The 14,055-nt window shown below is 35.9% G+C and overlaps 1 protein-coding gene across 1 annotated transcript in view; it reads right to left on the bottom strand.

The window, feature by feature from the left end:
* KIAA1841 (KIAA1841 ortholog) overlaps positions 1-14,055 on the bottom strand; it is a 123,461-nt gene that overhangs the window by 65,655 nt on the left and 43,751 nt on the right. Inside the window, exon 14 of the mRNA XM_030310682.1 lies at positions 13,991-14,023. Within this exon, the coding sequence (XP_030166542.1) occupies positions 13,991-14,023 (33 nt within the window). The remainder of the gene's footprint in view (positions 1-13,990; positions 14,024-14,055) is intronic.

The following is a 14,055-nucleotide window of genomic DNA, read 5'->3' as shown; positions in this document are numbered from 1 at the left end:
AAACCACAGGTGCATAAAACAACACATTATCTGCTGGGGTTGTCTACTAATACAACTCTGGTTGATTCCTAAGGGAATGTGCAAATTCTGGGCTTTATTCCAGTTGGAACTTTTAACGCTATTCAGCATACTGCATAAAATGAAAGATTCCTGGGGCACCTGGGTGGCTCAGTCGGTTGAGCGTCCGACTTAGGCTCAGGTCATGATCTCACAGCTCGTGAGTTTGAGTTCCGTGTCAGGCTCTGTGCTGACAGCTCGGAGCCTGGAGCCTGCTTCAGATTCTGTGCCTCCCTTTCTCTCTGCCCCAACCCACTCGCATTCTGTCTCTGTCTCAAAAATAAATAAACATTAAAAAAAAAATTAAAAAAAAAAATGAAAGATTCCTATCACTGTTATTTATACCTAATCTGTACGTTACCTAAATATTAAAACTTACCATCTTCCCTTTGTGCATCCTGGTTGAATCTCAAGGATCTTGTGGCATCCCATTTATTCTTCTGCATACTCACGCTATTAGAAAATTTAACAAAAATCAGCAGTGATGCTTTAAGAATGAATATCTGATGGATTAAGGAGCAATACTCACATGAAAGGAGACACATCTCTAGAAGTTGACTAAAAAAGAGTAGATAACATTAAGATCCAATTAGAACATATTTACTGATTAGTGTTACAGTTTAAAATAAAAAGCAGCCTAATTTATTGAGTTCAAGACACCGTACCAAAAGCATCACAAGTATTATTTCATTTAAACTTTGCAACAACCACACAAGACAGCAGCCGTAATTATCTCTATAATAAAACAGGCTCAGAGAAGTTAAAGAACTTGTCCAAAGAGATATAGACCTAAATTTGAACCCAGCTTTATCTGTCTGACCTGGAAGCCCCAGCTTATACAATCTTTAGAATTCACCCATTTGTGTGCTTGCAGCACTTGGCACGCAGATGAACGTACAACCTGCCCAATATAATTGTGTGGAACTTGTCTCAACCCAGCCTTCCATACATTTTTGGAATCTATGATTTCTCTTTTAGTCAAATATGGTTATTATTGTCCTCTTAATCCTACCTGGCTTTCAAAGGCATGTGAAATAAGAATTATTTTAAAAGCTCATAAAATACAATTTATTTAAAAATTATAAAGTCTACTTATTTATCTCATTTCAAAGTTTTTTGAACAAGTACTACTGGTTCCAGATTCAAAAGTTACAAACAGCACATATAGTGAAAAGTCTCTGTCTCCCATTCACTTCCCTTTAGAGGCAACATTTTATGCATATATAAGGAAAGATATAGATTCCTCTATCTATTCTATACTATGCATACTTTTTCTCGCCTATCAATATATCTTAGAGATCTTTAATCTGTTTATGTGGAACTTCTTTGTTCGTTGCTATATCTCTAGCATTCCACTGTATGTTCTTATCTCTTCTTCAGATTTTTCTTGGCTATATTTGCCTGCTTATTTCTCAATATGAACTTTAGAACAGTAATAGATAATTTAGAGTTACCTTCTCTAACACCTTTTCTTTCTTCTGACCACAAGGTGAAGACATCTGCTTTTTTGGGTTTTGTGAACTTCTTTGGCTTTTCCTTTTCCCTGACAAAAGAAAGTCAATGTTATGAGCATAAGTTTCACATACTTCTCCAATGCACTTATTACTTACTTCCAAACAATAAAACCATTTTGTAAAAAAACAGTTTCTTAAAACTAACAAATTACCTCTAAATAAAATATAAATATATTGAGAAGTTGAATGTATTTTATAGGGGTTAGTTTTAATTACTTTTCTTCTTTCTACTTGGTGAAAACCTTAAGGAGAAAAAAATCAGGGCAATAATTTCAAAATCCCAGTGAAATTAAATGTTGAAAATGTTGGGGGGGGGCGCCTGGGTGGCTCAGTCAGTTGAGCGTCTGACTTCGGCTCAGGTCATGATCTCGCAGTCTGTGAGTGTGAGTTCAAGCCCCGCGTCGGGCTCTGTGCTGACAGCTCAGAGCCTGGAGCCTGTTTCAGATTCTGTGTCTCCCTCTCTCTCTGCCCCTCCCCTGCTCATGCTCTGTCTCTCTGTCAAAGATAAATAAACATTAAAAAATTAAAAAAAAAAAAAAGAAAATGTTGGGGGAAACTATATGTATTTCTCTGAATCTAATTTGATAGTGGTTTTAACACCTAATTCCAAATTTTTATATACCAAAACAACAACAACAACAACACCATAACCCAAAAAAACACAGTTTGGGAATGGGAGGAATGAAGAACTCACAAAAAAGCTTTAAAATGTCTTTGCTTGGGTGGGTGGGAAGGGGCTATTTGGGTAAAAATGGAGGTAGGACAGAAATGATTTTGGGAGGAAGCAGATTTGGGACAAATTGTATTCTGAACTAGTGCTTTGCTACAATCAATATTCTGAATTTATTCTGGCTGACAGTGTAGAGGACAAAGGAAAGGAAAAGAAAAGAAGGAGGGGGAAGATGCATTTCTCTAAAATCAATGTTGGAAGGCAAGGCAAGTACATCAGATCATTGTTTCCCAAACATCAAAAAGACACGATAGGGTGAGATTAGAGTGTGACGACAAGTTCCTTCTAAAGAAAAGAATGGTAGAAACAGAGCAAAAATACTATAAACAACCAAATGTAGGTACTGGCAAATAATCAAAGGGAGGTAGAAAGTTGAGTGTTTACATTTAAAGGATGCATGAGGTGGGGAGGTAGGGGAGGGATTGAATGAAACAGGTGATCGGGTTAAAAGAGTACACTTATCATGATGATATGCTTATCACAATGAGCACTGAGTAATCTATAGAATTGTTGAATCACTGTATTGTACACCTGAAACTAATAAAACACTCTATGTTAACTATATTGGAATTAAAATTAAAAACTTAAAAAAAAAGATGCATGAGGTAAGAATTGTGAGTTTATGGCTTTCTGCCTGAGGGCACTTTTCTCAATATCCCCAGCTAAGGTAGGAAAATTACAGCCTTATGAGCTCCAGGGAAAAGATGATACAATTGAAAGAAAGAGAAGCTGGAAATTTAAAGGTGAAATTTTAGAAGAAAGTCACAGAAGACTGGAGATCTAAAATGTGACTATAAACTCTGCCCAAATGATTGTTAAACTATGAAAGTGTACAGGAGACCCTAGGAGATCCAGCTAAGCAGACAAGCAGAAAGACACTTGCAAGACAGAATTGCTCTTGAAGAGAAGTGAGACTTTCTTGTGCCTTTGACTTGACGATTTCCCAAACTTCATTGAGCTCAAGCTTCTGAAAGCAGGAGCCCTACTTAGGACTAGAAAACAACTAGCAATCGAGAGGGAACCCATAAAGCAAGGTGAAGCTAAGCAGGTAAGCCCCAAATCTGAATATAAAGTCTGTCCAAAATCTTGCCTGAATACTAAACTACACAGGCTGGTATGACCCTGGGGGTCAGGCTAAAACAGTAGCTTAGCAGCCAAGAAAAACCCATGCAGAGACAGCATTTACTACATACCATGAGGCAGACAGATTTTGCAGTTTGGGTCAGGCAAGTTAACTGCCTACTAGAACAAAAAAAACCCAACAATTCTAAGAACAAAAACATTTCAGAACTGCACAAAGATAACCTACCAAAAGTTACAAGATGAAGAAACTAAAAAATATGAACTACTCAGAAAAGAAACAGTAAACAGAAACTGATTCTGAGAGAACCTACATACTGGATTAAAGCAGACAATGTGATTTTGGGATGCCTGGGTGGCTCAGTTGATTAAGCATCCAACTTCGGCTCAGGTCATGATCTCACGGTTGGTGGGTTCCAGCACCGTTTTGGGCTCTGTGCTGATAGCTCGGAGCCTGGAAACTGCTTCAGATTCTGTGTCCTCCTCTCTCTTGCCCCTCCCCCACTCACTCTGTCTCACTTTCTCAAGAATAAACGTTAAAAAAAAAAAGCAGACAATGATTTCAAAGCAACTAGTATAAGTATGTTCAAAGGGAAAATGGTGTTACTGAATAAACACATAGGAAATCTCAACAAAGATATGGAAACTATAAAGAAGAACCACGTGGAAATTCTAGAACTAAAAAGCACAATAATTGAAATATTTAGTAGATGGGCTCAAGAAAAAGACTGAAATGGTAGAAGAATATACCAGTGAAATGGAAGTTAAGCATTAGAAATGATCCAATCCAGGGGTGCCTGGGTGGCTCAGTCGGTTAAGCATCTGACGATTTCCACTCAGGACATGATCTCACAGTTTGCAGGTTTGAGCCACATGTCAGGCTCTATGCTGGCAGTGCAGAGCCTGCTTAAGATTTTCTCTCTCTCCATCCCTCTCTCTCTCCGCCCCTCCCATGCTCTCTCTTTCTCAAAATAAATAAAACTAAAAAAAAAAAAAAAAAAAAAAGAAAGAAAAGAAAAGAAAAGAAATTATTCCATCCAAAAAATAAAGAGTGAAGAAAAAGAAACAAAACTTCAGAAGCCTGTGGGGCAATATCAAAAGGTCCAACATACATGTACTGGAGTTCTGGAAGGTAAGTGAGAGAAAGGGACAGAAGAAACACTTAAAAGAATAATGATTGCAAGCTCCCCAAATTTTGTTTAAAACATTAATTTACAGATCCCAGAAGCTCAACAAATACCAAGTAAGATAACCACACCTAGGCATATCATAGTCAGGCTTCTGAAAGTAAAAAATAAAATCGTGAAAGAAGCAAGATAAAAAGGGTGCATTACATCCAGGGGAATAATTATATCAATGGCTAACTTCTCATCGAAATAATGGAGGCTAGAAGACACTGGAATGGGAGATACAAACCGTTAAAAGAAAAAAATAATTGTTAAATAAGAATTCTATATTGGAGAAACTGTACTTAGAAATCAAAGTGAGGGGCACCTGGATGGCTCAGCTGGTAGAAAGTGTGACTCTTGATCTCGGGGTTGTGGTTGGGGCCCCACGTTGGGTGTAGAAATTACTTAAGAATACAATCTTTAAAAAAAAAAGGGAAATAAAGAGATTTTCAGATAAGTAAAAATGAAAGAATTTATTGCTAGTATGCCTACACTATAGGAAATAATGAAAGTTCTTCAGAATGAAAGAAAACAACATTGCATGACAATTACTCAGATATAAAAAAATAGTAAATATGTAAATATAAAAGACTAAATGTATATATATTTTATTTTGCCCCTCTACATTCTTTGAATGACATAGAACTGTTTAAAGCAAAAATTGTAACACATAATGTAATTCTGTATAATTTATAAAGATAAGTAACAATGGCACAAAGAAGGAAAAACTAAGGAAACTATCTTACTTTAGGGTTATATTTTACCTAAAGTGATTCTTATTAGCTTTAAGTAGACTGTGATAGGTTAAAGATGGTGTTGTAATCTTTAGAACAATAAAATGCAAAGGAATACAACTAAAAAGCCAGTAAAATAATTAGAATGATATACTAAATTTATTTTCTTAGCACAAAAAAAGCAAGAAAGGCGAAATAAGAGAAACAAAACATCTGAAATAATTAGAAAATGAATAGCAAAATGGCAGAACTAATGCAACCACATCATTAAACACATTAAATATAAATAGCATACTCCAATCAAAAGGCAAACTGTCAAACTGGATAAAAAAGCAGTTTTCAACAACATGCTATCTACAAGATATACACTTTAAGTCAGAAACACAAAGAGGTTAAAAATAAAAGGATAGCAAGAAGATATGCCATTCAAACAGTAAACAAATCTAGAGTGATAATATGAGTACCAAACAGACTTCAAGACAGTTTTACTACAGACAAAGAGGAATATATCATAATGATAAAAGAGTCAATACATATATGTATGCCTAATCATAAAGCTGTAATGTACACAAAATAAAAACTAGTAGACTTAAAAGGAAAAATACATATATTAACAATCACAGCTGGAGATTTCAACACCTTCTTTTACTAATCAGTGGAACAAGAAGTTAGAAATAAGCAGTCAGAAAAAGAGCACAACTATAGAAGCTTTGCAACAGATAACCAAAACAACTTAACATTTATAGACTACACCAACAACAGATTTCACATTCTTTTCATGCACTTGTGGAACATGTATCAATAAAATTTAAGGGATGAAACAACATAGAGTATGTTCTCTGACCATGATGGGATTAAGTTAGAAACCTGTAACTGAAAATACCCAGACAATCTGAAAATATTTGGAAATTAAACAACATACTACCAAATAACACATGTGTCAAACAAAAACAAAATCATAATGGGAATTAGAAAATATTCTGTACTGATTATAAATGGAAACAAGACATAACAAAGCCTGTGGGAAATAGTTAAAGTGGTGTTTAGAGCAAATCTTACAGCTTTAAATGCTTGTATTAGAAAAGAAGAAAAGTAAAAAAACCAATAAGTTTCTACCTTAAGAAGTTAAAAAAGAAATAAAGGAAATTAAGTTCAAAATAATTACAAGGTGGCACAAAAACAGACACACAGACCAATGGAATAGAATAGAAACCCCAGAACTAGACCCACAAACGTATGGCCAACTAATCTTTGACAAAGCAGGAAAGAATATCCAATGGAAAAAAAGACAGTCTCTTTAACAAATGGTGCTGGGAGAACTGGACAGCAACATGCAGAAGACTGAAACTAGACCACTTTCTCACACCATTCACAAAATAAACTCAAAATGGATAAAGGACCTGAATGTGAGACAGGAAACCATCAAAACCCCAGAGGAGAAAGCAGGAAAAGACCTCTCTGACCTCAGCCATAGCAATTTCTTACTTGACACATCTCCAAAGGCAAGGGAATTAAAAGCAAAAATGAACTACTGGGACCTTATGAAGATAAAAAGCTTCTGCACAGCAAAACTAAAAGGCAACCAACAGAATGGGAAAAGATATTTGCAAATGACATATTGGACAAAGGGCTAGTATCCAAAATCTATAAAGAGCTCACCAAACTCCACACCCGAAAAACAAATAACCCAGTGAAGAAATGGGCAGAAAACATGAATAGACACTTTTCTAAAGAAGACATCCGGATGGCCAACAGGCACATGAAAAGATGTTCAACGTCGCTCCTCATCAGGGAAATACAAATCAAAACCACACTCAGATATCACCTCACGCCAGTCAGAGTGGCCAAAATGACAAATCAGGAGACTATGATGCTGGCGAGGATGTGGAGAAACGGGAACCCTCTTGCACTGTTGGTGGGAATGCAAACTGGTGCAGCCACTCTGGAAAACAGTGTGGAGGTTCCTCAAAAAATTAAAAATAGACCTACCCTATGACCCAGCAATAGCACTGCTAGGAATTTACCCAAGGGATACAGGAGTGCTGATGCATAGGGGCACTTGTACCCCAATGTTTATAGCAGCCCTCTCAACAATAGCCAAATTATGGAAAGAGCCTAAATGTCCATCAACTGATGAATGGATAAAGAAATTGTGGTTTATATACACAATGGAGTACTACGTGGCAATGAGAAAGAATGAAATATGGCCCTTTGTAGTAACGTGGATGGAAGTGGAGAGTGTGATGCTAAGTGAAATAAGTCATACAGAGAAAGACAGATACCATATGGTTTCACTCTTATGTGGATCCTAAGAAACTTAACAGAAACCCATGGGGGAGGGGAAGGAAAAAAAAAGAGATTAGAATTGGGTGTTGTATGGAAACCAATTTGACAATAAACTTCATATATTGAAACAAAACAAAACAAAACAAAACAATTACAAGGAAGGAAATGCTAAATATAAGAGTGACAACCAATGAAATACAAAATTGACAAACCATAGAGAAAAATCAATAAAATCAAAAGGTGATTCCTTGAAAAGATCAGTAAAATAAACCTCTAGCTAAACTGTTCAAGAAAAAAGTGATAAAACACAAATTACCAATTATCAGGATTGAAAGAGGGACATCACTACAGATCTTTTAGACAGAAAAGGATAAGAAAATATTGTAAGCAACTTTATGCCAATAAATTTGACAACCTGGATAAAAATGGAGAAATTCCTTGAAAGACACAAGTTATCAGATTCAAGAAGAAATAGAAACCTGTATAGCACTACATTGAAGGTAATAAATTCATAATTAATTAAAAACCTTCCCCAAAAGAAAACTGTAGGCCCAGATGACTCCACTGATGAATTTTATCATACATTTCAGGGACAAATCATACAAACAGTACACAAGTTCTTTCAGAAAAGTGAGAACACTTTCCAACTCATTTTATAAGATTAGTATTATCCTAATAACCAAACTTAAAGACGATGTATGTCATAGGAAACTAAAAACAAAAAACTAATATCACTCATAAACACAAACAATCCTTAACAAAATATTAGCAAGTCAAATACGTTAATATATAAAAGAAAAATACTTCATGACCAAGTGGAGTTTACCCTAGAAGATTGGCATAACACTTGAAAAACCGATTTCAATTTCTCATACTGATAATATGGAGAAAACCTGTATCATCATCTCAATAGATGGGGAAAAAACATTTAACAAAATTCAACACCCATTCACATAATAATTCCACAACTTAGAAACAGAAAGAACTTCCTCAACCTGAGAAAGGGCATTTATGAGAAACCAACCCACTACATTTTATACTTAATGGTTAAGAATGAATGCTTGGGGCGCCTAGGTGGCACAGCGGTTAAGCGTCCGACTCAGCCAGGTCACGATCTCGCGGTCCGTGAGTTCGAGCCCCGCGTCAGGCTCTGGGCTGATGGCGCAGAGCCTGGAGCCTGTTTCCGATTCTGTGTCTCCCTCTCTCTCTGCCCCTCCCCTGTTCATGCTCTGTCTCTCTCTGTCCCCAAAAAAATAAATAAACGTTGAAAAAAAAAATTAAAAAAAAAAAAAAAAGAATGAATGCTTTCCCCTTAAGATAGGGAGCAGGTAAGAACATGTGTTCTTACCACTTCTAGTCAATATGAGGCCCTAATGAGTGCAAAAAAGCAAGACAAGAAATAAAAAGCATACACACTGAAAGGAATCTAATAAGCAAAGAAAAATTATGTGAAATTAGCAGGGCACAAGAAAGAAGGTCAACTGTAACAACTGAAAAGTTGGAAAAATTTAAAAAACCTACTTCCATTTATAACAGCATTTAAAAAAGCACTTAGGAATAAATTGAACAAAAGATGTTCAATATCTGCATACTGAAACTATAAAACATTGTTGAGAGACATTAGAGAACTAAATAAATGGAAAGATATTTTGTATTCATGGATTGGAAGACTTGCCATTGTTAAAAAAAAGAAAAAAAAGCAATTCTCTCCAAATTGATATATGATTCAACACAATCCTAATGAAAGTTCCAGCAGTTTTTTTGTAGAAGTAGTTACCTTTGTTCTAAAAATGGACAGGAAATGCAAAGCACCTAGAAATACCAAAATAATCTAAAAATAAAGAACAATTTTGAAGAACTCACATCACCAGATTTCAGGAATCACTAAAAGCTACAAAAATTAAGACCATGTGGTACTCATACACTGATGTAAATAAAGGATACATAAAAATCAATGGAAGAAAACAAAGAGTTTAAAAATAGATCCACAGGTAAATGATCAGTTGATTTTTTAACAAAAGTGTCAAGGTAATCCAATGGGGAAAGAACATTCTTTTCAACAAATGGTTCTGGAAAATTGGCTATGCCTATAGGAAAAAAAAGGGAAGCTCGACCCTTAACTTATACGATACACAAAAATTAACCTGGAAGAGATCATAGAATTAAATACAAAAGCTAAAATCATACAATTTCTAGAAGAAACAGCAGAAAATCTTTGTGACCTTGGGGTAAACAAAGATTTCTTAGTTATTAAAGTATGAAACATAAAAGGGACACAAAAACATTAGAGTTCATGAAATTAAAACCTTTTGCTCTTCAAAAGACATCATTTTTTAAAAATTTATTTGAGAGACAGAGTGTGTGCACACGCGCAGGCCAGGAATAGAAGAAAAGGGAGAGAGAGCGCCTGGGTGGCTCAGTTGGTTAAGTGTGTGACTTCAGCTCAGGTCTTGATCTCACAGTTCGTGGGTTCAAGCCCCGTGTCGGGCTCTGTGCTGACAGCTCAGAGCATGGAGCCTGCTCTCTGCCCCTCCCCTACTTGTACTCTCTCTCAAAAATGAATAAACATTTTTTAAAAAATTAAAAAAAAAAAAAAAAAAGAACTGCTTGAAAATTCCCAAGCAGGCTCCATGCTGTTCTATTCCATGACTGTGAGATCATCCCATGATCTCACGTTGGGCTCCCAGAATCCTGAGATCAGGACTTAAGCCAATACCAACAGTTGGACACTTAACCAACTAAGTGCCCCAGGTGCCCCCAAAGACATCATTAATAAAATTAAAAGGCAAGCCACAAACTAGGGGCAAATATTTGCAAACATATGAACTTGTATCCAAAAATATATAAGGAATGCTTGCAATTCAATAATGAGGCAAACAATCCAACTGAAAAACAGGTAAAAGATCATTTAACAGATACTTCATGAAAAAGATATATAAATGGCCAGTGAGCACATGAGAAGATGCCCAGAATTATATACCTACACTAGAATGGCTAAAGTTAAAAAAAAAGTAACAATAATACCAAATATTGGTAGAAACATATAGCAACTGACTCATACATTGCTGGTAGAACACAAACTGGTAGTCACTTTGCAAAACAGTCTGGCAGTTTCTTTCAAAGTTAAACGTTAACACTTACCATATGACCCAGCAATTCCACTCTTAGGTATCTACCCAAGAAAAATGAAAACATATGTCCACATGGTCTTGTATGCAAACGTTCACGGCAGCATTATTTGTTAACAGCCAAGAACGGAATCAACCCAATGTCCATGAAATGGTGAATGGATACACAAATTATGACATACTCACACAATGGAATACTTCTATGAAATAAAAAGAAACAAACTACTGATACACACAACAATATGGACGAATCTCAAAAACATCATACTAAGTGAAAGAAGCTACACACACAAAACACTACTCAGGATGCCACTCACATGAGACCTTAGAGGAGTGTAAACGGGCAGAAGATAACTTTTTGGAGTGATGTTCTAGGTCTTGATCTTGGTGGTGATTACCAATTGTATGCTAAAACTCAATATATACACTTAAAAATGGGTGAATTTTATTACATATAAATTCTACTTCAATCAACTGTAGGTAAAAAAGCCCACACAAACACAGCAGCATTTTCTTCTTGACTAATTATAATTTAAAAGTAATTGATAAAGGACTAGTTTTAATAAGAGGATTGAACACATAAAGAAAAATTACGTAAAGTTGGAAAAAAGACAAAGGGAGGGTTGCATGTCCTTTTAGTGTCATATTGGAGGACTGTTTAAAAGACCTGTGTAAAATCAAAGCCACACTGAGATACCACCTCACACCTATCAGAGTGGCTAAATGAACAACTCAGGAAACTACAGATGCTGGTGAGGATGCGGAGAAACAGGAACCCTCTTGCACTGTTTGTGGGAATGCAAACTGGTGCAGCTGCTCTGGAAAAGTGTGGAGGTTCCTCAAAAAATTAAAAATAGATCTACCCTATGTCTCAGCAATAGCACTACTAGGAATTTACCCAAGGGATACAGGAGGGCTGATGCATAGGGGCACATGTACCCCAATGTTTGCAGTGGCACTTTGAACAATAGCCAAATTATGGAAAGAGCCTAAATGTCCATCAACTGACAAATGAATAAAGAAGATGTGGTTTATATATACAATGGAATACTACTTGGCAATGAGAAAGAATGAAATCATGCCATTTGCAGCAACATGGATGGAACTGGAAGGTATTATGTTGAGTGAAATAAGTCAGTCAGAGGACAGATATCAATGTTTTCACTCATATGTGGATCTTGAGAAACTTAACAGAAGACCATAGGGGAAGGGAAGGGGAAAAAAACAGTTACAGAGAGGGAAGGAGGCAAACCACAAGAGACTCTTAAATACAGAGAAGAAACTGAGGGTGGAGGGGGTGGAGGGGGTGGAGGGGGTGGAGGGGAGGGAAAATGGGTGACGGCCATTGAGGAGGTGATATACTCACACAATGGGTGATACACTCACACAATGGAATATTGTAATATTGCAATAGTGTAATATTGCACTTGTTGGGATGAGCACTGGGTGTTGTATGTAAGCTAATTTGACAATAATTATATTAAAAAAAAAAAGGCCCATGTAAGAATTACTTAATTCTCAAAGAAAATGTCCTTGTGTCTTTCCTATTTACTGTTATTGAAGGCCCAGAGGACATGAAGTCTTAGGTTAACTTGCAGATTTTTGTGTCTAATAGAAATGCAAATGATTCTTTTTTAGAAGAAAAGATAACCTCAAAGGTTATCAGTTACTGCCTAGTAGAACATCAATCAGTTTTGCCGCTAACTTGCAATCCTTTTTAACATTCTTTTTCAAGTGTCTATAAATACCCAAGCCTTCAAATGTTCTCTGAACCAACTTTGGCTGTTTCTCTCACTAATGAGTTGAAAAATGTTGACACAAGTTCATTCTGTAGTTGTATAAAATCATGTTTTTAGTTTTTTAAAAATCATACTCTGGTGCTTCATTTGAGGTCACTTCAAAAAAATTTTTTTGTTATTATGTTTATTTTTTGAGAGAGAGAGAGACAGGCAGAGCGTGAATGGGAGAGGGGCAGACAGAGAGGGAGACACAGATTCTGAAGCAGGCTCCAGGCTCTGAGCTGTCAGCACAAAGCCTGATGTGGGGCTCGAACAGTGTCACTTCAAATCATCTCTGGTACACTGATATAAGTCATACATTTTGAGAAACCCCTTAGGTTACACTTGAAATGAAACTTGGAGGATTATTTCTCAGTACACTGCACTTTTTAAATAACTTTGTGATTATTCTGTGTTAGTGCCAGGGTTAGAGAAACTTGATGAAGCCTCCTTTATTTATTTTTTTCCATGTTGTAACCTACCATGTACACTTACAAAGCTAATTCATCATCCCTTGCATTAGAGCCTTTAGAATGCAACCCCTTCATAAAAGTGAGACTTGATTTTATCTTAGAAATCAGTACTTTGTTTCTTGGATATTTCTTCTTCATCTCCAACTTCATCTGCAGTTACCTCAGATCCAGTGGTATTCTTCTTCTTCCGAAAATAATGATTGTTGTTTCTGAATTAAAAAAAACACACACACACACACCCTTTTAAAAACATATTAATATATCTCTAATGGACGCTTTCAAATTTATCTAAATTTAATGAGTCAAACAAGAGCTAATAAAATGACCAATACCTAATACAACATTCAGGAAATGGCCATAAGAAGTTCTACATTTAGGAGAGGATCACATTACATTAAATATCTTTTATTTATTTCCTTCGCATATTCTAGTAGAGTGTTGGGCCCATAATAGGTCATCAGCATTTGTCAAACTATACCTCTATCACCTAACTGAATGCATGTTCCTTGATATTAGGATTACATTAAAATATAATAATTGCTAGTATTAAAGTAGTCCCATAAGCAACCATATGTACACATTCCCTGGATAAACGTGGCCTTGGATTACTCAACCATATCTGCATCAGCTTCCTGCATCTACCCACCCTGCTTTCTGTCATCACTGATCCAAATTCCATTTGCATTCTTCTGAATATTGGTGGCATATGGCGGGGTGATGACAAAGAGGTAAAAAAAAAAAAAAAATCAACCAATGTGTCAATCAAACCACCAAATACCTGGAATTTAATACATTTGTTGCTTTGTTCTATGACCTAATGTGACTTAAAAGTGACTTCAAAAAAGCCATTAAAGAGACTTATGGAGTATATGTCTGTTTTAAACAATGGCATTTTTAGTAAGTACAAAATTACAGAAGCTGAAAAAGATAACTGCATTGAACTAAAGTCTGTAAAATAAGATACTGGTAAGATTCTATTAAACTAAACTTTAGTTTTGGAAGAAAGAGATCTATGAAAGTAAAGTATAGTTGCTTACTTACCAGTTGCAGAGTCCAGTTTTTCAGTGACAAAAACTATAAGACAAAGGAATGAAAGATTAATAAAT

This window comes from Lynx canadensis, chromosome A3 (genome assembly GCF_007474595.2).
Source record: "Lynx canadensis isolate LIC74 chromosome A3, mLynCan4.pri.v2, whole genome shotgun sequence".
Classification (NCBI taxonomy): Eukaryota; Metazoa; Chordata; class Mammalia; order Carnivora; family Felidae; genus Lynx; species Lynx canadensis.
This window is presented reverse-complemented; position numbering and strand designations above follow the sequence as displayed.